Source organism: Salvelinus namaycush, chromosome 2 (assembly GCF_016432855.1).
Source record: "Salvelinus namaycush isolate Seneca chromosome 2, SaNama_1.0, whole genome shotgun sequence".
NCBI classification, from domain to species: Eukaryota; Metazoa; Chordata; class Actinopteri; order Salmoniformes; family Salmonidae; genus Salvelinus; species Salvelinus namaycush.
The window spans coordinates 72,414,773-72,438,027 of record NC_052308.1 but is presented as its reverse complement, the minus strand read 5'-3'; the positions used below and the strand labels follow the sequence as shown (position 1 = coordinate 72,438,027).

Here is a 23,255-nt window from a genome sequence, read left to right as displayed (position 1 = left end):
GCAGTGGGAGAATGCAGGACAGCGGTGGAAATGCGTACAGGAGAACCTCCGGCCACTGGTGCGCAAAAGCGTCTATCCCTAGTGGCGGTTCGTCCTGGGCTCGTAGAGAAAACCATAGGGGACATTGCGCGTTCACACGTGACGCGAACAGGTCCACCTCGGCTCTCCCGAACCGTTCCCATATTTGGAGAACAACATCGGGGTGCAGTCGCCACTCGTCGTCTCGGGGACCCCCTCGAGACATGAGGTCTGCTCCGATATTCTGACAGCCTGGAATGTGCGCTGCTGTCAACGAGCGAAGGTGCTCGTGAGCCCACAGCCACAATTCCTCCGCCAACCGGTGGAGTGCAGGAGACCTGACTCCCCCTTGGCGATTTATATAGGCTACTGTCGTTCTGTTGTCTGACCAAACCAGCACGTCGTGTCCCCGTAGGGTGGACATGAAGTGGGTCAGAACCAGTAGAACCGTTTCCAATTCCAGGAGGTTGATGTGACGTCCCGATTGGGACCACACACCTCCGACTGCCCGAGCCTGACATGTCCCTCCCCATCCAGTCAGACAAGCGTCTGTGTACACTGGAATGTAGGATGACACCCTGCCTATTGTGACCCCTTGTGCCATTACGCACGGGTCTCTCCAATAGTCCAGGTCCGCTCTGAGCGAGAGGGGAACTGTCAACAACCGACGTTCTACATCGTGGAGCTCCGCCCCATAGGGGAGCTCTGCTCCTAGTGGTTTACCCCGCTGCCTAGGCAGCGAATAGCCTGAGAAAAAAATGATGCACGCACCTGCAGCCAATAGGAGTACAGGTGTCCCTATATAAGGGGACGCTTCCCCTCAATCAGCCTCCCATTATCTTCAGCGACAGGACTGGACTGAAGAAGCCTTGAAGAGAAGAGAAGAATCTCAGGACGAACCCGTCGTCGATATCCTGTTGTAGACGTCGTCCTTCAATGAGCACTTTTCCACCCCCAAAAGCTCTTTTAAGAGCTCAGTGTCGCTGCTCCACTATGGCGGCTTTGGACCAGCACGAACTTTGTTTTGTGTGTTTAGGTGCAAAGCACGCTAGGGGCGGCCTCACAAATCCTCCGGAATGCGCAAGCTGTTCACTCCTTTCTTTAAAGGAGAGGAAACAGCGATGGGCATTCTTCAATGAGGATTTCCCTCTCGAGGACGTGTTGTCTATGATGGCCTCAGACTCTGAGGCGTCACATGATGACAGCGCCTCTAGAGAGGATGAGGATGTTGGGAAGTGTCTGGATTATTCTCCGAATAAATCCAGTCTACCGACCGAGGCTGAAAATAACCCCCTCCCTAGGGAGAGAGAGGTGATTTTCTCATCCTTAGGCGAGGATGAGACGGGCTCTGAATTTTCAGCAGCCCCCTCCTACGCAGTAGCCTCTCTGCGCTCTGATTTTACAGGGCTCATTGAGCGGGCTGCGAGCAGGCTGGAAATTACACTGCCCCCCATTCCCTCCGTTTCGGAAGTTGATTTAATGGTGGGCGGCCCCTATTCCAGACCAAGACGGGCAGCGGTACTTTTGGCACCGACCATGCCCTCGCTCGCCAAGTATGTGGAGGGTGCATGGGAAACGCCTTTGACGGCCAGAGCGCCGGTGAAGGCGTATATTCCATTCACTAACGTTGACAGACAACGGCCTCAAGAGATCCCTAAGCTCGAGGCCGCCCTAGCGGCGTACCTCGTGCCAGGTTCGAGCTCTTGGCCGTCTGCCAAGAGACCCACTTTACCAACGACTAAGGACCGTCTCACAGCACAGCTGGCTGAGAAGTCCTTTGTTCTTAGTACACAGGCTGTAGCAGCAGCGAATAATATTGCCCTCTTGGCAGCCTCTCTATCCCGTCTGACCACGGGTAGAGAGGGGCTGTCGGGAGAGGAGATGGAGGAAGCGTCGAAGATTTCCGGCGCCATTCTCCATCTCACACAGGCATCGGCTGTATGTGCGGGGAGATCTATGGCCACTTCGGTGGTAATGGAACGACACCTCTGGCTGTCTTTGACGGCTATGAAGGAGACCGACAAAGCCGCCCTATTGAACGCCCCCATCTCTGACAGCGGTCTCTTTGGAGCCGCCGTCACTGATGCGACGGCGCATTTTGGGAAGCTTGAGGAGGAGAGAAAGCAGCTGGCTAGACACCTGCCTTTGGCGGGAAGCTCTAGAACAGCTACGAAAGATCCCCATCGCTCCACCGTATCCAGTAGACCAGGGTCTACGGCCAGACGGAGAGCCCGTCGAGCAGCCGCACCTGGAGTACCTAGAGCGGGCCCAGCCCCTCCGGCAGCACCAGAGAAGGCGGCGGTGAAACCGACGAGAGAGACCCCGTTTATTTCGTCGCCCTGGCAGCCGAGAGGCAGTCAGAAGAGGCGACGGCCATGACGGGACGAGGGGGAGAGGACGGGAGAGAGCGCTGCACTTCTTGTGAGGGCGCCCACTGTTCACCCCCCACCCCTGCAAAGGGATGGAGGAGTTGTGTCTGTGTTTAATAAAGAATGTGTTCCATCTGACTTTGTCACAAGAGAACCTCTTTTCCAAAACAAAACTGAGACCGCTCAGATTCCTCCTCGCTCTATCTCTCTCTCTTCCTCTCACCACTTTGTGTGTAGCTCAGCCCATTGCGGAGCTGAGTACACACAGAGGGACGTGAGTGGGAATGGAAAGGGGAAAGCAAGACGGACGCTCGTAATGAGCCGTCATGCTATACCTCATAAAAACCCAACACTACACACTCTGAGGAGTGAAGTAGAAAGGAGTTTTAATAGCAGCCTGTGTACACAACCCCATAGTGGGCCGTTGAAACAGTCGCTATTGGGAGACGGCGCACTAATTCAGGCCAACGCCTCAATTAGTGTAGCGCAGACCCGTGCTGAGTTCACGGAGGGCTGGAACCACAAGGTTACATGCATAACCGAAGTGTCGGCGCCCCCGATTCTCACAGAACGCGCTAGTGTTCCCTCCCCCTTTCATAGGGGGCCCACCTTGGGCTGTCCCACCACTTCAGTGTTGGGAGACAGCGGCGGCTTGGGCCATAGAGGAATACAGGTCCTTCCTACTGTCTGTACCACAGCTTCGCGCTCTCCCGCTCTCAGAGCACTTTTGGGAGTGGCAGCGAAGCTGCACCCTCTCCTCCTGGCTAAGTCGGACGCTGGAGAAGGGTTATGCCATTCAATTCCATCAAACTCCACCCCCGTTCTCGGGTGTGGTGGAGACGGTGATGAAGACGCCAGAGAAAGTAGCCGCTCTTGTGAAAGAGATTACGGAACTTTTGGCGAAGGAGGCGGTCACAGTAGTTCCCCAGGAGCAAAGGAACAGCGGGCTATATTCGCCCTATTTCCTAGTGCCAAAAAAGACGGGGGGGGGTGAGGCCGATTTTGGATTTACGCACTCTCAACGAGAGCGTAGCCAAACGGCCTTTCCGAATGCTCACGACAAAACGTCTACTGGAATGTATTCACAACAGAGATTTTTGTGTAAGCATAGATCTAAAGGACGCATACTTTCATGTGCCGGTACTTCCGCGTCACAGGAAGTTTCTGCGTTTCGCCTTTCAAGGGGTGGCGTACGAGTATGCGAGAATGCCATTCGGGTACTCCCTGGCACCTCGCACGTTTTCCAAATGTGTGGAGGCGGCATTGGAGCCGTTGCGCCGTCAGGGGATAAGGCTATTAGCCTACCTAGACGACCTACTGGTTTTGGCCCCGTCAGCAGAGCTGGCGATCACACACACGACACAGACAGTGATTCACCTCACGCGTCTGGGGTTCGCTGTGAATTGGAAAAAGAGTGCGCCTTGGCCCAGTCAGCAGATTGTCTATCTGGGATTACAGATAGACACTGTGAATATGAGGGCGCGAATTTCGGATCCTCGGCGGGCTGCCTTGTTGTTAGCCCTGAGAAGGTTTTATCCGAATCACATGGTGACGGCGCATTCCGTCATGACACTTTTGGGTCTCATGTCGTCTGCCCACTCCGTGGTTCCGCTGGGACTTTTGCACATGCGCAAAACACAGCGATGGTTTGCTCAACTACGACTGGACCCAGTGAGGCACCGTCGTCGGTTGTTGACAGTTCCCCTCTCGCTCAGAGCGGACCTGGACTATTGGAGAGACCCGTGCGTAATGGCACAAGGGGTCACAATAGGCAGGGTGTCATCCTACATTCCAGTGTACACAGACGCTTGTCTGACTGGATGGGGAGGGACATGTCAGGCTCGGGCAGTCGGAGGTGTGTGGTCCCAATCGGGACGTCACATCAACCTCCTGGAATTGGAAACGGTTCTACTGGTTCTGACCCACTTCATGTCCACCCTACGGGGACACGACGTGCTGGTTTGGTCAGACAACAGAACGACAGTAGCCTATATAAATCGCCAAGGGGGAGTCAGGTCTCCTGCACTCCACCGGTTGGCGGAGGAATTGTGGCTGTGGGCTCACGAGCACCTTCGCTCGTTGACAGCAGCGCACATTCCAGGCTGTCAGAATATCGGAGCAGACCTCATGTCTCGAGGGGGTCCCCGAGACGACGAGTGGCGACTGCACCCCGATGTTGTTCTCCAAATATGGGAACGGTTCGGGAGAGCCGAGGTGGACCTGTTCGCGTCACGTGTGAACGCGCAATGTCCCCTATGGTTTTCTCTACGAGCCCAGGACGAACCGCCACTAGGGATAGACGCTTTTGCGCACCAGTGGCCGGAGGTTCTCCTGTACGCATTTCCACCGCTGTCCTGCATTCTCCCACTGCTAGCCCGTGTGAGAACAGGAGGGCTGTCAATCATATTGATAGCCCCCGACCGCCCAGGGGCTCCGTGGTACGCGGAGATGATTCAAATGTCGATTGCGCAATCTTGGCCAATTCCACATCGACAGGACGCGATGTCTCAGGCGGCAGGCATGATAGAGCATTTGCCTCTAATCGGCCAGCCACTGAAGGTCTGGCTCCTGAGAGGGACAGGTTAGAGCGCCGTGGGTTATCTGATTCGGTAATCAGAACCATACAGGGCTCACGTGCCAGTTCCACATACAGGACTTATGCCAGTAGATGGAAAATGTTTTCACAATGGTGCGCCACAGAGAATGTGGACCCCGTGTGCTGTCAGGTTGAGAGTGTGCTCTCTTTCCTACAGTTCATGTTTGACAAGCAGCGCTCACCCGCCACCATTAAGGTGTTCGCGGCAGCGATTTCAGCTTGTCATGAGGGGTTTGACAGAGACACTGTTTTCAGTCACCCTCTAGTGAAACGGTTTCTATTGGGGACGCGGCGGCTTAGGCCAGTGGCTAGAGCCACGCTACCACAGTGGGATTTAACGTTGGTACTCGAGGCGCTCTGTGAGACGCCGTTCGAACCATTGAATCAAATTCCCCTCAAGATGTTGTCTCTGAAGACGGCACTGTTGCTTGCCTTGACTACAGCCAAGCGTGTCAGTGATTTGTGTGCTCTTTCGACGAGACCCGACTGCCTTGCCATAAACGGCGACTTGAGCAGAGCGGTGTTACGTCCTAACCCGGCATTCACGCCGAAGGTTATTAAGAGCTCATACAGGTCGCAGACTGTTGAGCTATGGGCTTTCTCCCCCCCTCCTCATGAGGAGCTGAGAGAGGAGAGACTTCATCGCCTGTGCCCGGTGCGCGCCTTGGCGTGCTACGTGCAGCGCACGGCGATGATTAGGTTATCACCTCAGTTGTTTGTGTGTCACGGTGCTAACGCACTGGGTAGACCACTTTCAAAACAGCGGCTATCTCATTGGCTTTGCGAAGGCATTGAGATGGCTTATGAGGCGGCAGGGCGACCAATGCCTCATGGCGTAAGAGCCCACTCCACTCGTGGAGTAGCGGCATCTACGGCACTTTTCAGAGGAACCGGGGTAGAGGATATTTGTGCAGCGGCGTCGTGGTCGTCACCGTCTCCTTTTATCCGATTCTACCTGTTGGACGTGTCGTCTAACTCTCTAGCTCGTTCTGTACTCAGCGTAGTTGAGGGCAGAACTTGAGTTAAGAAAGGTTGCAGGAATAATGAGATGTGTTCCCATTAGGTCCGCTCCTTTTTTGACAGAAGAGAGAGAGACATACACGTGTAACATGACCTTTGTTTGACACTGTCAATACAACAGGGAATGTCTAGACTGCCACCAGTGTGTCATTGTGCTGGGAAATAGTACTGTAACCTAGTGTTACCTGACTATTAGACCGGTCACTAAAGTTGAGAGAATATTGAGGCATCATCTATCTGCTGAGGCAGAATAGTTGGCCTAAATTCTATCGTCTGCCCACGAATCATTGGCTCTGCCTATGCATTGAGTGTGGCGGGTTACACTGAGGAAGCAGTGAGCATGTCTTCTAAACTGGTTCAGCCTGTACTCAGTTTTGCTGAGGTGAAGGCTAGAATTAAGGCGGGAAAACACTGGATTAATGGACAGGGTTTCCATCAGGTCCGTATTTTCTCCTTTATTAGAAGGACTGCAGGACATGACTCCTGGCCGAATGGCACAGTTGAGTCATGTGTTAAATCTTGCCCACCAGTCTATGACTGTGTTGGGCAGAGGGATTAGGGATATAGTTCTGTAATGGGTATTACAGTACTATTAGACCAATCTGTATATCAATAGAGTTGAGTTCATCTATCTGTGGTGCAGTTAGTATGACTCATATTCTATGATCTGCTCACTAGTCATTGGCTTTGCCTTTAGACTGAGTGAGCGGATTAGATCAAAGACACAGTACATGGTAATTTAGTGTGGTTCACTATAAATTGCAGTACAGTGGGATTTGGTCGCAGCCATTGCTGAGCTGACCTTTTCTTAAGTGGGAAGTTTTTTGGCTCGGCAGGGAGTACATTTTGGGAGCGTTTCGCTCCGCCTTAAACCACTAGGAGCAGAGCTCCCCTATGGGGCGGAGCTCCACGATGTAGAACGATAGTTACCGGAGTGTAACTCCAGTTCTATGAGTGGAGCGGAGCCCCATAGGGCTTAAGGCCCTGCCGACCCCCAATCTCGCTGAAGATAATTTTTCGGGAGGCTGATTGAGGGGAAGCGTCCCCTTATATAGGGACACCTGTACTCCTATTGGCTGCAGGTGCGTGCATCATTTTTTTTCTCAGGCTATTCGCTGCCTAGGCAGCGGGGTAAACCACTAGGAGCAGAGCTCCCCTATGGGGCTCCGCTCCACTCATAGAACTGGAGTTACACTCCGGTAACTATCGATTTGATTTGTCACAAATTCGGAGGGAAACAGAGTAGCCTAGCCCTTCTCACTCAGCTGCCTGCGGGTGGGTGGGTGAGGGCGGGCTTAGGGCTGACTGTCTGTGTGTCCCTCACTCCAATTGGATAAGGCCACACCGGCCCGGTGGCCAATCGGTGCCTCTTGTGGCGAGGTATAAATAAGGCTCTCGAGGTGGCTAGCGGCTCATTCAGACTTTCTGTGACATCCTAAAAGCTAGCAATATGAGCGGAAGAGGCAAAACCGGAGGCAAGGCCAGGGCGAAGGCAAAGACACGTTCATCCCGTGCCGGACTCCAGTTCCCCGTGGGCCGTGTGCACAGGCTGCTGCGCAAAGGCAACTACGCCGAGCGTGTGGGCGCTGGCGCACCAGTGTACCTGGCCGCAGTGCTCGAGTACCTGACTGCTGAGATCCTGGAGTTGGCCGGCAACGCTGCCCGTGACAACAAGAAGACCCGTATCATCCCCCGTCACCTGCAGCTGGCCGTCCGTAACGACGAGGAGCTGAACAAACTGCTTGGCGGCGTGACCATCGCTCAGGGTGGTGTGCTACCCAACATCCAGGCAGTGCTGCTCCCCAAGAAGACTGAGAAGGCCGTCAAAGCCAAGTAAACTCGCTACTGCGGCTGCCACTTGACTACTTAACCCCCAAAGGCTCTTTTAAGAGCCAACCACCTAGCTCAGCAAAAGCGCAAAGTGTCCTTTTATATGCCACATACACGGCACCGTATCAAGTGCCCACATGAGGCGTTGAATGAACAATAACACCTACTAGGCGACTAAGTTTGCACGGTGACTATTATATTAACGCGCGTAAAGTGTCGGCCCTAACAAAAGAGCCAAGCGCGCGAGGGTGGGGGTTGCATTTTGGGGCGGCAGGGAGAGGCCCAGCCTCCCGTCCAATGGGCGCCGGAGGAGGCCTCCGCAACGGGCCAATCAGAGTGGTGCGTAGATGGTGTCCAATCAGCAGACGCCGCTGCCGGCGGGCAAAGAGTGGCAAAATTGGTCACTACGTAGCTACGAAAAACATTAGCATGCCACCAGACTTTGATATAAGTCCCGTATTGCAGTGCTACTGAGAGACTCGTGCAGAGGGGAAAACTTTACCGTGGAGCACGGAGGCCATCTAGTGGTTAAACGCGGCAAGTGCCAACATCGTAGTGGTATTTGATCTTCAGGCCAGCGTTTCCCAAACTCGGTCCTCGGGTCCCCAAGTGGTACTTTTTCGAATCCAATAGCTGTTGGAATGTAACATGCTAGAGTGTGTCAATGACTTAGTGAAAAACCCCATTCTATCATTTCTGTGCCATGTGACCGTTGAAAATAAACACAAAAACATGTGCACCCCATAATCCATGCGACTGACTAAGGTATTGACCCAACAATGATATCTCTGACTAATCCTATTACATACCCATTGTTCCTCCTTTAGACTACATCAGTGATCCCTTGAGAGAAAAGCTATCGGGACAGCAGGAATGAAAAGATGTAATCATCAAGGGCTTGCAAAACAGCTGTTACGAAACAGGACACAAGCAGCTGCAATGATTAGTCCTATTATTAGTTGACCAATTCCATAATTGCAATCACCAGTGCTGCATAGACTTCATAAGGAAGTAAATGGCTCAGAAGTGCATAGATTAGAAGTCGACTTCTGAAGTGAGATGTAGTCTTCATGTGTGCTTTGTTTCGAATGTATGTCAATGTTGAGTGCACCGATGTAGAGCATACTTGAATGAGTCTATTTGTTAGTTGGTTTTTGTGGTTGTTGGCCTGACACATCCTTTTTTTTTTTTTTACAGTGTAGCAAAATCACCTACGCGCAAGAAGATTTGCTCCGGAATCGAAACAAATGATAAGAAGACCCAGTAAAGGCCCTAAATACAGTTAAATGCCGAAATCACACAGCTAAAGTGATAGGCCTATAAAGCACCCGGCGAATACAAAAGAACGCAGGTCAAAAGAGGTGGGAAAACGACATTACCCGTTGAATGCAAAGGCATCAATCCAAAGGGATAATCTACTATAGTCAGACGCATGGCACAAGCAAAAAGTGGAGGCGAACCTTTGGCCAAATCAGGAAGCAGACAGGACATCTCTGCGCATGCGTTGCTGTATCCAGCACTCACGAGACAGGTAATAGCGGAGCTCCGTGGTGCTGAAAAGGACATTTGCCAAGGCCTATTTCCCGTTGGAGTGATTTGTGACATGCTATAGGCACAGTTCAGTACAGCCCTCATCCAACATTGGTGACAGAATCGGCCACGTTTTTTCCCTCATTTGACACTTGAGAAACATACATTCACATAACGTTGTGTTCCATATCTGCAGGAGACAAAGCAGCAGAAAATGTGCAAGTGAATATGATTTAAGAGCAGTCAAATGTGACGTACAGTTACTTTTTCACCTAACCTATTCTGTGATTCATCTACAAATACACGCTTCACATTTCAAGACATGCGCATAAACGATGACCTGATCTCCAAAATCCCCCAAAGACCTCCATATTTCCGTCAAAAAGGCCCACTTGTTCCATTTCCCACCATGTATGTTGTTGACTAACACGTCGCGTTCCCTGCTCTCGAGTCACTACAGACCGTGGTTCGATTCCAGGCTGTATCACAACCGGCCGTGATTGCAAATAAGAGTTGGTTCTTAACTGACGTGACTAGTTAAATAAAGGTGACATCGAAAGAAAAGCGACGTATTGCACGTTTGCCTTTGCGTAATTGTAGCTGCGATATGATCTGCTAAAGAGAGAGTGATGTGACCACATGTATGTATGTATGCCTAGAGTAGAAGAGTGAAAGGTTTTTACAAAGGAGGGGAAAATACACCTGCAGTAATGAGTGATAGTAATGTCATAGGGCAAAGAGTCGCAAAAATGGTCACTACGTAGCTAAGAACAACATAGCATGCCAGCAGACTTTGAAAGTCCCATATTGCAGTGCTGCTGAGACTCGTGCAGAGGGGAAAACTTTACCGTGGAGCACGGAGGCCATCTAGTGGTTAAACGCGGCTACTGCCAACTTGTGAGCACATCGTAGTGGTATTTGATCTTCAGGCCAGCGTTTCCCAAACTCGGTCCTCGGGTCCCCAAGTGGTACTTTTTCGAATCCAATAGCTGTTGGAATGTAACATGCTAGAGTGTGTCAATGACTTAGTGAAAATCCCCATTTCAAAAAAATCGAAAACATGTGCACCCCATAACTCATGCGACTGACCAAGGTATTGAGGCAAAAAATGATATCTCTGACTAATCCTATTACGTACCCATTGTTCCTCCTTTGTTAATTGAGAGAAAAGCTATCGGGACAGCAGGAATGAAAAGATGTAATCATCAAGGGCTTGCAAAACAGCTGTTACGAAACAGGACACAAGCAGCTGCAATGATTAGTCCTATTATTAATTGACCAATTACAGAATTGCAATCACCAGCGCTGCATTGCTGCATAGACTTGATAAGGAAGTAAATGCCTCAGAAGTGCATAATATTCGATGATCATATGCATAGATTAGAAGTCGACTTCTGAAGTGAGATTTAGTCTTCGTGTGTTCTTTTGAGTGCACCGATGTAGACCGTACTTGAATGACTGTATTTGTTAGTTGGTTTTTGTGTTTGTTGGGCTGCCACTATCTACTAGGCTGCCACATCCTTTTTTTACAGTGTAGCTAAATCACCTAGGCGAAAGAAGATTTGCTCAGGAATCGAAACCCCTTGACAGCTTCACCAAATGATAAGACCCAGTAAAGGCCCTAAATACAGGCTGCCAGTTAAATGCAGAATTCACACAGCTAAAGTGATGGGCCTATAAAGCACCCGGCGAATACAAATAACGTAGATCAAAAGAGGTGGTAAAACGACATAACCCGTTGAATGCAAAGGGATAATGTACTATAGTCAGACGAATGGCACAGGCTAAAAGTGGAGGCGAACCTTTGGGCAAAATCAGAAAGCAAACAGGAAATCTCTGCGCATGCGTTGCTGTATTCAACACGTTTGAATGGACAGACAGCGCGCCTCTGCTGCATCTTCACTCACCACACAGGTAATAGCGGAGCTCCGTGGTGCTGGAAAGGACAGCGCCTCTGGCCATTTGCCAAGGCCAATTTCCCGTTGGAGGGATGTGTGACATGCTATAGGCACAGTTCAGTACACCCCTCATCCAACAGACCCCCTCCTGTAATTGGTCACAGAATCATCCAGTTGATTCCGGCCACGTTCTTTCCCTGGTCACTGCAACAAAACCTTTGTCGGGGTGCATTGGTGTAAGACGTAGTCCTGGAGAAAAAGTTGACCTATAGGCTATATGATATAATGGCACGTGGACCTTTTTTTTGCAGCTGCCTACAGATAAAGAGTGCACTAGGCTAGAGAGAAAAGTAGCAATCTGTTTTTTAATAAAGCGGTACTATGTAACTTACCCTCCTTTGACAGTTGAGAAACATACATCCACATGACGTTGTGTTCCAAATCTGCAGGAGACAAAGCAGCAGAAAATGTGCAAGTGAATATGATTTAAGAGCAGTCAAATGAAGTCATAGTGACGTACGGTTACTTTTTCACCTAACCTATTCTGTGATTGATCTCCAAATACACGCTTCACATTTCAAGACACGCTCTTCTAAAGTCATTGTTTTCCACAATGCAATGCTCACGTGACCTAGGAGAACATGTTCTATTTAATATCTTCCAATCTATATTTGGAGGTACTCTACATGAACATGTGTTTGAAACTTTTAGAACCTCTGCCTATTTGATGATCTGTTGTAGTTAGTGGTTATTTGGACCACATACTTGTGCAAATTACATCAGGTTGAGGGATAAATGCTCTTTCTGTGTGCCATTGTCAGTAGCACTTCTGATCCAGCAGGTGGTGCAAAGATCCTTCTCTATGTGGCTTGAATGATGAGCAGACTGAATGAATTGAAAGGCAGTGTTGGCAACATGACTTCTGGTCAATGCCTCCCTATCTATATGTGTTGACCTATTCCTTTGAGCTCCTAAATGAAGCATAGGGTGTCAACATTGCATCTCGCCTGAATCATGTCTTCACTTCCTGTCTTGCAACGTGGTGAGGTGTGTGTTTGTGTTACAAATCACTGGGCACTTGATCAATGGAACACCAGTCACTTGCATCATGCGGAGCTCGTGTCATACGGATATACAGTATTCTATCGTTAGGTATGTTAGTCTATGCCGGTGTGACATTGCTCGTCCAGATGTTGATGTATTGTCATTCCATCCCTTTTCTTAGATTTGGGTGTATTGTGTGGAATCCTGGGACATGGTTAGATCTTACTTGTTTGACGTGACTGTGCTGTTGGAGCTAGTAACACAAGCATTTCCGTACACCCGCAATAACACGAGCTAAACATGTGTATGTGGCAAATAGATTTGGATCGAATGGGTAATTACAATAGATTGTATGTCGGTAGGAGTTTTCCTCAGTGTGTGTCCCCCTTCCATTTCCCCTTGATGTCCCCGTCAGTTACGCTGCGGCCGACTTACATTTACATTTACATTTAAGTCATTTAGCAGACGCTCTTATCCAGAGCGACTTACAAATTGGTGCATTCACCTTATGAAATCCAGTGGAACAACCACTTTACAATAGTGCATCTAACTCTTTTAAGGGGGAGGGGTGGGGTTAGGAGGATTACTTTATCCTATCCTAGGTATTCCTTAAAGAGGTGGGGTTTCAGGTGTCTCCGGAAGGTGGTGATTGACTCCGCTGACCTGGCGTCGTGAGGGAGTTTGTTCCACCATTGGGGTGCCAGAGCAGCGAACAGTTTTGACTGGGCTGAGCGGGAACTGTACTTCCTCAGAGGTAGGGAGGCGAGCAGGCCAGAGGTGGATGAACGCAGTGCCCTTGTTTGGGTGTAGGGCCTGATCAGAGCCTGAAGGTACGGAGGTGCCGTTCCCCTCACACTTACTACACACTTACTCCCCTGACTTACTACCGATGTCACTGCGGTCCAAGTGAAACTCCTAGCCTATAGGGTGTGGTAACAGGCCCTGTGTTATTTGTAGTTGTACTCTACATGTGAAGTATCTGCACTGTTGATAATAGGGAAATGCAAGCAGTTGAAGGGAACAAGGGACAGTCTAACCTGCTGTTGAACACAAGGGCCCGAGCATGTCCGCGGACAGAGTACGGTTCACTCCCAGTCCTATGATGTTGCTCTGTAGGTGAGCTTTTTTCAGCATCCAATTCCTGGCAGCCTTCTCCCTGGTTGAATTGTGAATGTGAGTGAATGGAGAATGTTTGGCTTCGGTATCCAAGGTGTTTGAGAATGTTGAGGACCAGTGTTCCGAGGGCCTGACTGTGACATCATAAAGCGGAATGCAGTTAGTGTGCCGTTTGAGGGATTCCAATTCAGTCCGGTGCGGTCTTCCAGACAGTGCGTGTGCTCTCTGTGCGATGACTTGTAAGTCGGTCGTGCGTACACGGAGTACAAGTACGACGGGAAGTGACATTTAGGGTAAGCCTAACCCTTCTTCTAAGCTACATTTATGCCTTTACTAGACTATGGGGATATTTGATATACGAATGCTTCCGCTCAGTGTTTGAGATCAATTGACAGTCTTTACCATGGCACTTTGACATGTATTTTAAACTGCAAAAACCCTTACGCCCCACTGCACTTTGTATACCAGGGTTGGCTGGCCTTCTGTTATACTTTTATTGACAAAGTCATTTTGGCTTTACTACCTTTGTATTGTTCAGAAATGTGTTGGGCACTCTCTTCGTTGGCTGGACTTTATCCTGCTAACTGTTCCAAATGTCTGAACCGAATTTGGTATAAGGTCTTTTATGTACTCTGCGCCATCGTCTCGGAACAGCTTACAAAATCATTTGAAACTGGAAGAACTTGTCCCGATTGGTGTTTTTCAATCACCGATGAAGGATTTTGAGGCTGATTCCCTGACCTGCTGTTTTTGATTTTGTTATACTCTTGTGAATTCAATGGTTTTTACTAGATGACTTGTAGTTTTTCATGTTGTCTGTCTGTAATTTTTGTAATGACTCGGTGCTGCCTAACTTGGCCAGGACGCTCTTGAAAAAAAAGATTTTAATATCTACGAGGCCTTCCTGGTTAAATAAAGGTTAAAAAAAAATAAAAAATAACTGACCCTGTTTCTCCTAACCTGCTATGACAAAGTGACTTTGTGACACTAGCTGTATCCCACCTATTTGAAAGCTTGTCAGTCCTTCTCCTAAAAGGCAACCTCTGTTCCTCGATGTACTAAACCGAGGCCCGGCAGCCAGTAAGTACAAGTAAGAGACAATTACGGCAACAATAAGTAGTAAGATGAAAGCTATTGACATTTGAGATGTGAATAAACGGCACCGATTGATCAATTGCCAGTACGTGTCCTTTTGAAATGACCTGTTGAGACGGGCCCTCCTTTTGCGGCGTTCATTTGACGCTACATCTGAGGCCATCTGGCGGCCATAGTGCTATCTGGCCTATAACTGATCCACTCATTCCATAAGAACACGCTTTGTTATTGGTTTGTGAACACAAGTACAATACAATATTTGCACACCTCTGTATGAATAGGAAAACTATCCCTTCATTGTGTGTGTGTGTGTGTGTGTGTGTGTGTGTGTTTTGGGTGGGTGTCTGAGGAATGTTTCACTGCCGTTTCACCTTACAGAGGTATCACCACCCTTCCCATCGGCACCTCGGGTCCTCTTGGCTCCCTGACCGTCAGGCCGGATCCTGTGTAGGGAAGAAAAAAGAAGATTGATGTTATATTACATGGCCTTCAATAGCAAAATGACCGATGAGGTGACACTATGAGCCCCTTTGGCTTTATGGCATTCCATGTGCATTTGTTTCCCCGTGGTCTATACGTTCCCCGTTTGGATTTGACGGTGTCTCAATTATGGCATGAAGGTTTGGTGTGTTAGTACTTGTTATTACGTGTGTGGAAGAGTCACCTTCGTTTGTCCTTTCTAACTGGGACCTCTATTCGACTTCTTTAGGCCTGTCTCTATTGGGGGGGGGAGAAACTGCAGTGGGTTGAATCCTACTAAATCAGTGCTTTCCTACTCCATGGGTAGAGTAGGCATTTTTGTTGTAGCCCTGGAGAGGCACAGCTGATTCAACTACTGTGGAACATAGAGTACTAGTCGATTACCCAGTTTGACTTGCTTTCATTTCTTCTTGGCAGAACCCCTATCGCTCCTCCCTCGTTCCCTAGAACGAGCGCCGATCCCTTTGCAACAGAGGCCAGGCAAAAGCGCGCGCTTTCTGTGCCACTGGCTTCAATCAGGTCCACCAACTGCAGATAATAACAGCACACCACGTACCGCGGACGTCACTTATTCACTTGAACTCCACTAGCGAACACATCATGTCTGGAAGAGGCAAAGGCGGCAAGGGACTCGGAAAGGGAGGCGCCAAGCGTCATCGCAAGGTTCTCCGCGATAACATCCAGGGAATCACCAAGCCCGCTATCCGCCGTCTGGCTCGCCGTGGCGGCGTGAAGCGTATCTCCGGCCTGATCTACGAGGAGACCCGCGGTGTCCTGAAGGTGTTCCTGGAGAACGTGATCCGTGACGCCGTCACCTACACCGAGCACGCCAAGAGGAAGACCGTAACCGCCATGGACGTGGTCTACGCTCTGAAACGCCAGGGACGCACCCTGTACGGTTTCGGCGGTTAAACACACTGTCTTCTGAACGTCTACATCCCGACTTGAACCCAAAGGCTCTTTTAAGAGCCACCCACATCCGCTTCAAAAGGCCCAATTCCATAGTTATAGGAAACCATGAGCCACTCGAGTGGACAGGGAGTGTTGATGACAGGACTCTTATGTTCAGTGCCGGCTTGGCGCAATTGTGACAGTGTAGAAACAGTCGTATTTCGACGGCACCCAACCTTTAATTTATTTGACCTTTATTTAACTAGGGAAGTCAGTTAAGAACATAATCTTATTTTAAATGACGGCATAGGAACAGTGGGTTAACTGCCTGTTCAGGGGCAGATGGACAGATTCAGAACCTAAAGCCGACAGTGGCTGGGAAAGCTCTACTAAGTCCAAAAAGGGGGTGCAAAGGTTGTAGGATATGCATTTACTCCCCCCCCCCTCCCTTTTGAAACACACATTTTCCCCACCAGTAAAAAAGCATAGGCTATGGAATTGGGGGAGGTAGGGCGCACAGGTCTTTGTTTAGGCAAGGCAGCCTCTGAGTGGAAGGCTATTATGCGCGCTCGGCTCCACTGGGCAAATGAAAGCAGGGGCGCCTATGAGAAAGCAGGGGTGTGTCCACGGCCGCTGAATTTGCTTAGCTTCCTCTTCATAAGAGGGGAAAGCGCAGTCCAGCCCCTCATTCGAAGCATCAGCATCATGCCCGAGCCAGCAAAGTCCGCGCCCAAGAAGGGCTCCAAGAAAGCCGTCACCAAGACCGCAGGGAAAGGCGGCAAGAAGCGCCGAAAGTCGAGGAAGGAGAGCTACGCAATTTACGTGTACAAAGTGCTGAAGCAGGTCCACCCCGACACCGGCATCTCCTCCAAGGCCATGGGAATCATGAACTCGTTCGTGAACGACATCTTCGAGCGTATCGCCGGAGAGTCCTCTCGCCTGGCCCACTACAACAAGCGTTCCACCATCACCTCCAGGGAGATCCAGACCGCGGTGCGCCTGCTGCTCCCCGGAGAGCTGGCCAAGCACGCGGTGTCCGAGGGCACCAAGGCCGTGACCAAATACACCAGCTCCAAGTAAACAGCCCATTTGGAGTGCTGTACTAACCCAAAGGCTCTTTTAAGAGCCACCCACCCAGTCAGTGAAAAAGGCAAATCCATCACAAATGAATGTGTAGCTAGGCTGTGTTTTTTATTTGTCTGCAAAACATGCTTAACCGGTTAGAGGTAAAAAAAAGTTGTTATTGTGGAATAAGTCTATGCAAGAAAATATTTTTGATAAGTGGAACTAGAATGAAAAGATGATGATTGTGCACATGCCAGTAGACAAAGGGAGTGGGATTCCACTAGTGCTCCAAGGACTAGAGTGGGGGGGGGGGGGACACTACAAATATTGATCTATACAGCCCTTGTTCCACTCACTCGCATGCATGCACTAGCTACAGAGAGAGAGAGAGAGAGAGAGAGACACTCTACTCTCTAGCCCTATATCAGGCCCACATGGGGCGCCAGCCTCCATAGCGCCGGCCAGACACCAAGACCCACAGACACAAAGACCGGCACCAGTCGAGTCACGCTGCGGAGTCAAGCATTGATACATTGATTAGTAGACAGACAGAGAGAGAGAGAAAGAGAGAGACTACCTATCTGCCTACCTATCGGCAAAACAAAAAAAAGACACAGGAAACACACACTGTGTCCAAATAGGAGGCTCCAAATCCAACAAAAGCACTAATACAACATCACACACACACAGGGCAAGTAAGCAGTGTATATCGTGTGCGTCCTGGACACATGACGAATACAAGTTGAAAGTTGGAGTACAACACTAGTCTCGGCCAGGCCTCACAAGTGCATGTGTTTTAAGGTCCTCAAAAGAGCTCTCCTTTAAAACACCAAGGACCACATCAGGGGACGCCAAACCATCTGATTCCCTTGCCAGACATCTCGGCTCATTACACAATCAATGGTGCTCGCAATCGGATGCACTTTTAGGCCATTTAGGAGACAAATAGCACAGGAAAAGCAGTGCGCGCAGCTCCAGCCGACAGTCGAACGGTGAGGTTTTGAGCGAGTCGCAACAAAATGCACGGGGCTTCTGCAGCCCACATGACTTTATTCTGAACGGAGACAAGTCTGCTCGCTGGGCCGTTCGCTTTTGGGCCAAAAACACGGCTCCGTCGGTGACTTTTGGACCGATATTGGCGACCAGAAAACACAAGTGAAAGAGCATTTGGCCAGCCGGGAGAAGTCGAGCTGGGTGGCTTGAGTCTACATGGTTCTCATGTCGCGTTTAAGGCCAGCCCCCTGCACGGTGTGGAGCTTCAATAGCGCAGAGCAGCGTCTACAGCAAAGTACTCCTCCTCACAGACTACCGTAGTGTTCAGTAAGTGTGTGTGTTTACCGGACCATGGCAGAAGTCGCACCAGCACCCGCCGCCGCCGCGCCGGCCAAGGCACCCAAGAAGAAGGCAGCGGCCAAGGCCAAGAAAGCGGGACCCAGCGTAGGCGAGCTCATCGTCAAGGCGGTGTCCGCCTCCAAGGAGAGGAGCGGCGTGTCCCTGGCCGCGCTCAAGAAGAGTCTGGCTGCAGGTGGCTACGATGTGGAGAAGAACAACTCCCGCGTCAAGATCGCCGTCAAGAGCCTCGTCACCAAGGGCACCCTGGTCCAGACCAAGGGCACAGGTGCCTCCGGCTCCTTCAAGCTCAACAAGAAAGCCGTCGAGGCAAAGAAGCCCGCCAAGAAAGCCGCAGCCCCCAAAGCAAAGAAGGTGGCCGCCAAGAAGCCCGCCGCGGCGAAGAAGCCCAAGAAGGTAGCAGCCAAGAAGGCCGTCGCCGCAAAGAAGTCCCCCAAGAAGGCCAAGAAGCCCGCTACACCCAAAAAGGTCGCCAAGAGCCCAAAGAAAGTGAAGAAGCCCGCCGCGGCGGCCAAGAAGGCGGCCAAGAGCCCCAAAAAGGCTACCAAGGCAGCGAAGCCCAAAGCCGCCAAGCCCAAGGCAGCCAAGGCCAGGAAGGCAGCCCCCAAGAAGAAGTAAACCTATTCCAAACGGTGTTCGACTCGACACATGTTGTTACCACAAAAGGCTCTTTTAAGAGCCACCCACCTCTTTCCATAAAAGCGCATGTCATTCCATGTTGTAGCTGTCGTGCAAAAGAAACGAAATGACAAGCACACCAGGCTACTTTTACGCACCACATTTTCCCACTCTGGGTGTGTGCTGCCCGGAGAGAGAGATAGGGAGAGGTATATAATAACAATAATAATAATCGAGTGGCAAAATGGCGTACAATTGTCACTCAAGAGTGCAGCACCAGCCAATGTTGTGAAGTTTTAGAATTGCCATTAATAATTCAAATTGGAGAGGAGGCAGGCTGCTGTGATGTGTTAATCATCATCCGACCCATGTTAATACTATAGCGTAAGTGTTTCCCATTTGGATGATTTGACTGATTTGATTTGTCACAAATTCGGAGGGAAACAGAGTAGCCTAGCCCTTCTCACTCAGCTGCCTGCGGGTGGGTGAGGGCGGGCTTAGGGCTGACTGTCTGTCTGTCCCTCACTCCAATTGGATAAGGCCACACCGGCCCGGTGGCCAATCGGTGCCTCTTGTGGCGAGGTATAAATATGGCTCTCGAGGTGGCCAGCGGCTCATTCAGACTTTCTGTGACATCCTAAAAGCTAGCAATATGAGCGGAAGAGGCAAAACCGGAGGCAAGGCCAGGGCGAAGGCAAAGACACGTTCATCCCGTGCCGGACTCCAGTTCCCCGTGGGCCGTGTGCACAGGCTGCTGCGCAAAGGCAACTACGCCGAGCGTGTGGGCGCTGGCGCACCAGTGTACCTGGCCGCAGTGCTCGAGTACCTGACTGCTGAGATCCTGGAGTTGGCCGGCAACGCTGCCCGTGACAACAAGAAGACCCGTATCATCCCCCGTCACCTGCAGCTGGCTGTCCGTAACGACGAGGAGCTGAACAAACTGCTTGGCGGCGTGACCATCGCTCAGGGTGGTGTGCTACCCAACATCCAGGCAGTGCTGCTCCCCAAGAAGACTGAGAAGGCCGTCAAAGCCAAGTAAAATCGCTACTGCGGCTGCCACTTGACTACTCAACCCCCAAAGGCTCTTTTAAGAGCCAACCACCTAGCTCAGCAAAAGCGCAAAGTGTCCTTTTATATGCCACATACACGGCACCGTATCAAGTGCCCACATGAGGCGTTGAATGAACAATAACACCTACTAGGCGACTAAGTTTGCACGGTGACTATTATATTAACGCGCGTAAAGTGTCGGCCCTAACAAAAGAGCCAAGCGCGCGAGGGTGGGGGTTGCATTTTGGGGCGGCAGGGAGAGGCCCAGCCTCCCGTCCAATGGGCGCCGGAGGAGGCCTCCGCAACGGGCCAATCAGAGTGGTGCGTAGATGGTGTCCAATCAGCAGACGCCGCTGCCGGCTTTATAAACTTCACATAGGCATTTGGAGGCTATACTCCGACTGTGAAAGAAGGAATCTAGCTAGCGCCATGGCCAGAACCAAGCAAACCGCTCGCAAATCCACCGGTGGTAAAGCACCCAGGAAGCAGCTCGCCACCAAGGCTGCGCGCAAGAGCGCCCCGGCCACCGGCGGCGTGAAGAAACCTCACCGTTACAGGCCCGGCACCGTGGCTCTGCGAGAGATCCGTCGTTACCAGAAGTCCACTGAGCTGCTGATCCGTAAACTGCCCTTCCAGCGCCTGGTGAGAGAAATTGCCCAGGACTTCAAGACCGACCTGCGCTTCCAGAGTTCCGCCGTGATGGCCCTGCAGGAGGCTAGCGAGGCTTACCTGGTCGGCCTGTTCGAGGACACCAACCTGTGCGCCATCCACGCCAAGAGGGTGACCATCATGCCCAAGGACATCCAGCTGGCCCGTCGTATTCGCAGAGAGCGCGCTTAAACGATGACCTGATCTCCAAAATCCCCCAAAGGCTCTTTTAAGAGCCACCTCCATATTTTCGTCAAAAAGGCACAATTGTTCCATTTCCCACCATGTATGTTGTCGACGTACAGACCGTGGTTCGATTCCAGGCTGTATCACAGCCGGCCGTGAGTGCAAATAAGCGCTGGTTCTTAACATCGAAAGAAAAGCGACGTATTGCACGTGTTACTTTGCGTAATTGTAGCTGCGATATGATCTGCTAAAGAGAGTGATGTATGTATGTCTAGAGTCAAAAGGTTTTACAAAGGAGGGGAAAATACACTAGCAGTAATGACATAGGGCAAAGAGTGGCAAAATTGGTCACTACGTAGCTACGAAAAACGATAGTTACCGGAGTGTAACTCCAGTTCTATGAGTGGAGCGGAGCCCCATAGGGGAGCTCTGCTCCTAGTGGTTTACCCCGCTGCCTAGGCAGCGAATAGCCTGAGAAAAAAATGATGCACGCACCTGCAGCCAATAGGAGTACAGGTGTCCCTATATAAGGGGACGCTTCCCCTCAATCAGCCTCCCGAAAAATTATCTTCAGCGAGACTGGGGGTCGGCAGGGCCTTAAGCCCTATGGGGCTCCGCTCCACTCATAGAACTGGAGTTACACTCCGGTAACTATCGTTCTACATCGTGGAGCTCCGCCCCATAGGGGAGCTCTGCTCCTAGTGGTTTAAGGCGGAGCGAAACGCTCCCAAAATGTACTCCCTGCCGAGCCAAAAAACTTCCCACTTAAGAAAAGGTCAGCTCAGCAATGGCTGCGACCAAATCCCACTGTACTGCAATTTATAGTGAACCACACTAAATTACCATGTACTGTGTCTTTGATCTAATCCGCTCACTCAGTCTAAAGGCAAAGCCAATGACTAGTGAGCAGATCATAGAATATGAGTCATACTAACTGCACCACAGATAGATGAACTCAACTCTATTGATATACAGATTGGTCTAATAGTACTGTAATACCCATTACAGAACTATATCCCTAATCCCTCTGCCCAACACAGTCATAGACTGGTGGGCAAGATTTAACACATGACTCAACTGTGCCATTCGACCAGGAGTCAGACCTAGTAGACAATGGACCTGATGGGACAGCTCAGAGCTTCTGCTCTTTTCTGTCCATAAGAAACAATTGGATTGGTGGAAGAGGCAGGGCAGGCCAGGAGCAGGGAAGGAGGGTATGGTCAAGCAAGGCATCCCCCGGGGCTAAATGCCCTAAGATTGTTATCAGAATGGGTGTCGATTAGTTTCGCCCATTTCTTTTCCCGGCTTGAAAAAATAGAGAATAAAAAATAGAAAAAATAAAAATTTAAAATAAAAAGATAAAAACTTCCTTAAAAGTATAGCTCACAACTGTGCAGGGGGAGAGGGGTGGGGGCGCTAAGGAGTGCATTCACATATATCTACACATTTTCATACACACACGATTGATTATATTTTTTTGAGAATTTTGTATTTTTAGTATTTTTTTTTGTTTGTATTTTTCTGTTTATTGTTTTTTTGTTTTCTTTTCTTTTTTCCCTTCTTCTAGGTCAGTTTCAGCATTATGGACATGGGTGTATCTGTGGTCCATTTGGCCTGTCCCACGGCTTCCTTCAATGATGGGTTGTGAGTGGCTCTGTTGATGAACTTCTGACCAATGATTGTCTGTCTGTTGTTGATTGATGTCAGTCCAGATATGCTGTTAGCGTAGTGATTGCTGATGTATCTTGGTAGTCTGTAAGCCATTTTTATTGCCATGTTTTGGACTATCTGTAGCCGATTCATCTGCTGCGGTGAAGCTGTTATCCAGGCTGGTAGGGCGTATTCAAAGAGGGATCGGATGTAGCTGATGTAGACTTTCAGCACTGTCTGAGGTGAGGCTCCATATTTTCTTCCGCACAGCGTTTTTAGGTGGTTTAGTCTTTTTCGTCCCTCTCTCTCTATGTTCGCTATATGGGTTGTCCAGGTCATGTTCTTCTGGAAGGTGACTCCAAGGAATTTTGCTTCTTTTTCTACTTTTATTGTTTCACCGTAGAGTTTGAGATCTATGGGTTTCCTGGTCTTTTTGCTGGTGCTTCTTGTGAAGAGGACACATTGGGTTTTTTGTGGGTTCAATTTTATTCGCCACATGTTAGACCACGTCTCGATCATTTCAATAGGCTTCTGGAGTTTTTTTGCTGCGAGTTGAGGACATTTGGAGCTGGTCCAGTAGCAGAGGTCATCGGCAAACTGTGAGACTTGACCTATGGTGGGTGGAGGGTAGTAAATATCTGATATGTAGAGTAGAAAAAGTAGCGGGCTTAGAACTGCCCCCTGTGGGACACCCGCTTCAGGGGTGAAAGGTGAGGATATTGCTGTGGAGACCTTCACTTTAATTGTACGGTTGTGGAGAAAGCTGGTGATGATGTTTCTGATGGAGAGCGGTAGCTTGAG

The 23,255-nt window shown here is 50.1% G+C and overlaps 5 protein-coding genes and 1 pseudogene across 5 annotated transcripts; 5 read left to right on the top strand and 1 right to left on the bottom strand.

Annotated features, from left to right (window-relative positions):
- LOC120017941 overlaps nucleotides 1-23,255 on the bottom strand; it is a 75,689-nt pseudogene that overhangs the window by 11,965 nt on the left and 40,469 nt on the right.
- Nucleotides 7,454-7,840, top strand: LOC120018022 (histone H2A). The gene has a single exon (XM_038960980.1). It carries the CDS (start codon nucleotides 7,454-7,456, stop codon nucleotides 7,838-7,840), a length of 387 nt encoding a protein of 128 aa, XP_038816908.1.
- Nucleotides 15,587-15,908, top strand: LOC120018058 (histone H4). The gene has a single exon (XM_038961024.1). It carries the CDS (start codon nucleotides 15,597-15,599, stop codon nucleotides 15,906-15,908), a length of 312 nt encoding a protein of 103 aa, XP_038816952.1. The 5' UTR covers nucleotides 15,587-15,596.
- On the top strand, nucleotides 16,592-16,989 carry LOC120018051 (histone H2B). Its single transcript, XM_038961015.1, has one exon. The coding sequence runs from the start codon at nucleotides 16,593-16,595 to the stop codon at nucleotides 16,965-16,967; it is 375 nt and encodes a 124-aa protein (XP_038816943.1). The 5' UTR covers nucleotide 16,592; the 3' UTR covers nucleotides 16,968-16,989.
- Nucleotides 18,240-18,920, top strand: LOC120017951 (histone H1-like). The gene has a single exon (XM_038960915.1). It carries the CDS (start codon nucleotides 18,297-18,299, stop codon nucleotides 18,918-18,920), a length of 624 nt encoding a protein of 207 aa, XP_038816843.1. The 5' UTR covers nucleotides 18,240-18,296.
- On the top strand, nucleotides 19,573-19,959 carry LOC120017992 (histone H2A). Its single transcript, XM_038960949.1, has one exon. The coding sequence runs from the start codon at nucleotides 19,573-19,575 to the stop codon at nucleotides 19,957-19,959; it is 387 nt and encodes a 128-aa protein (XP_038816877.1).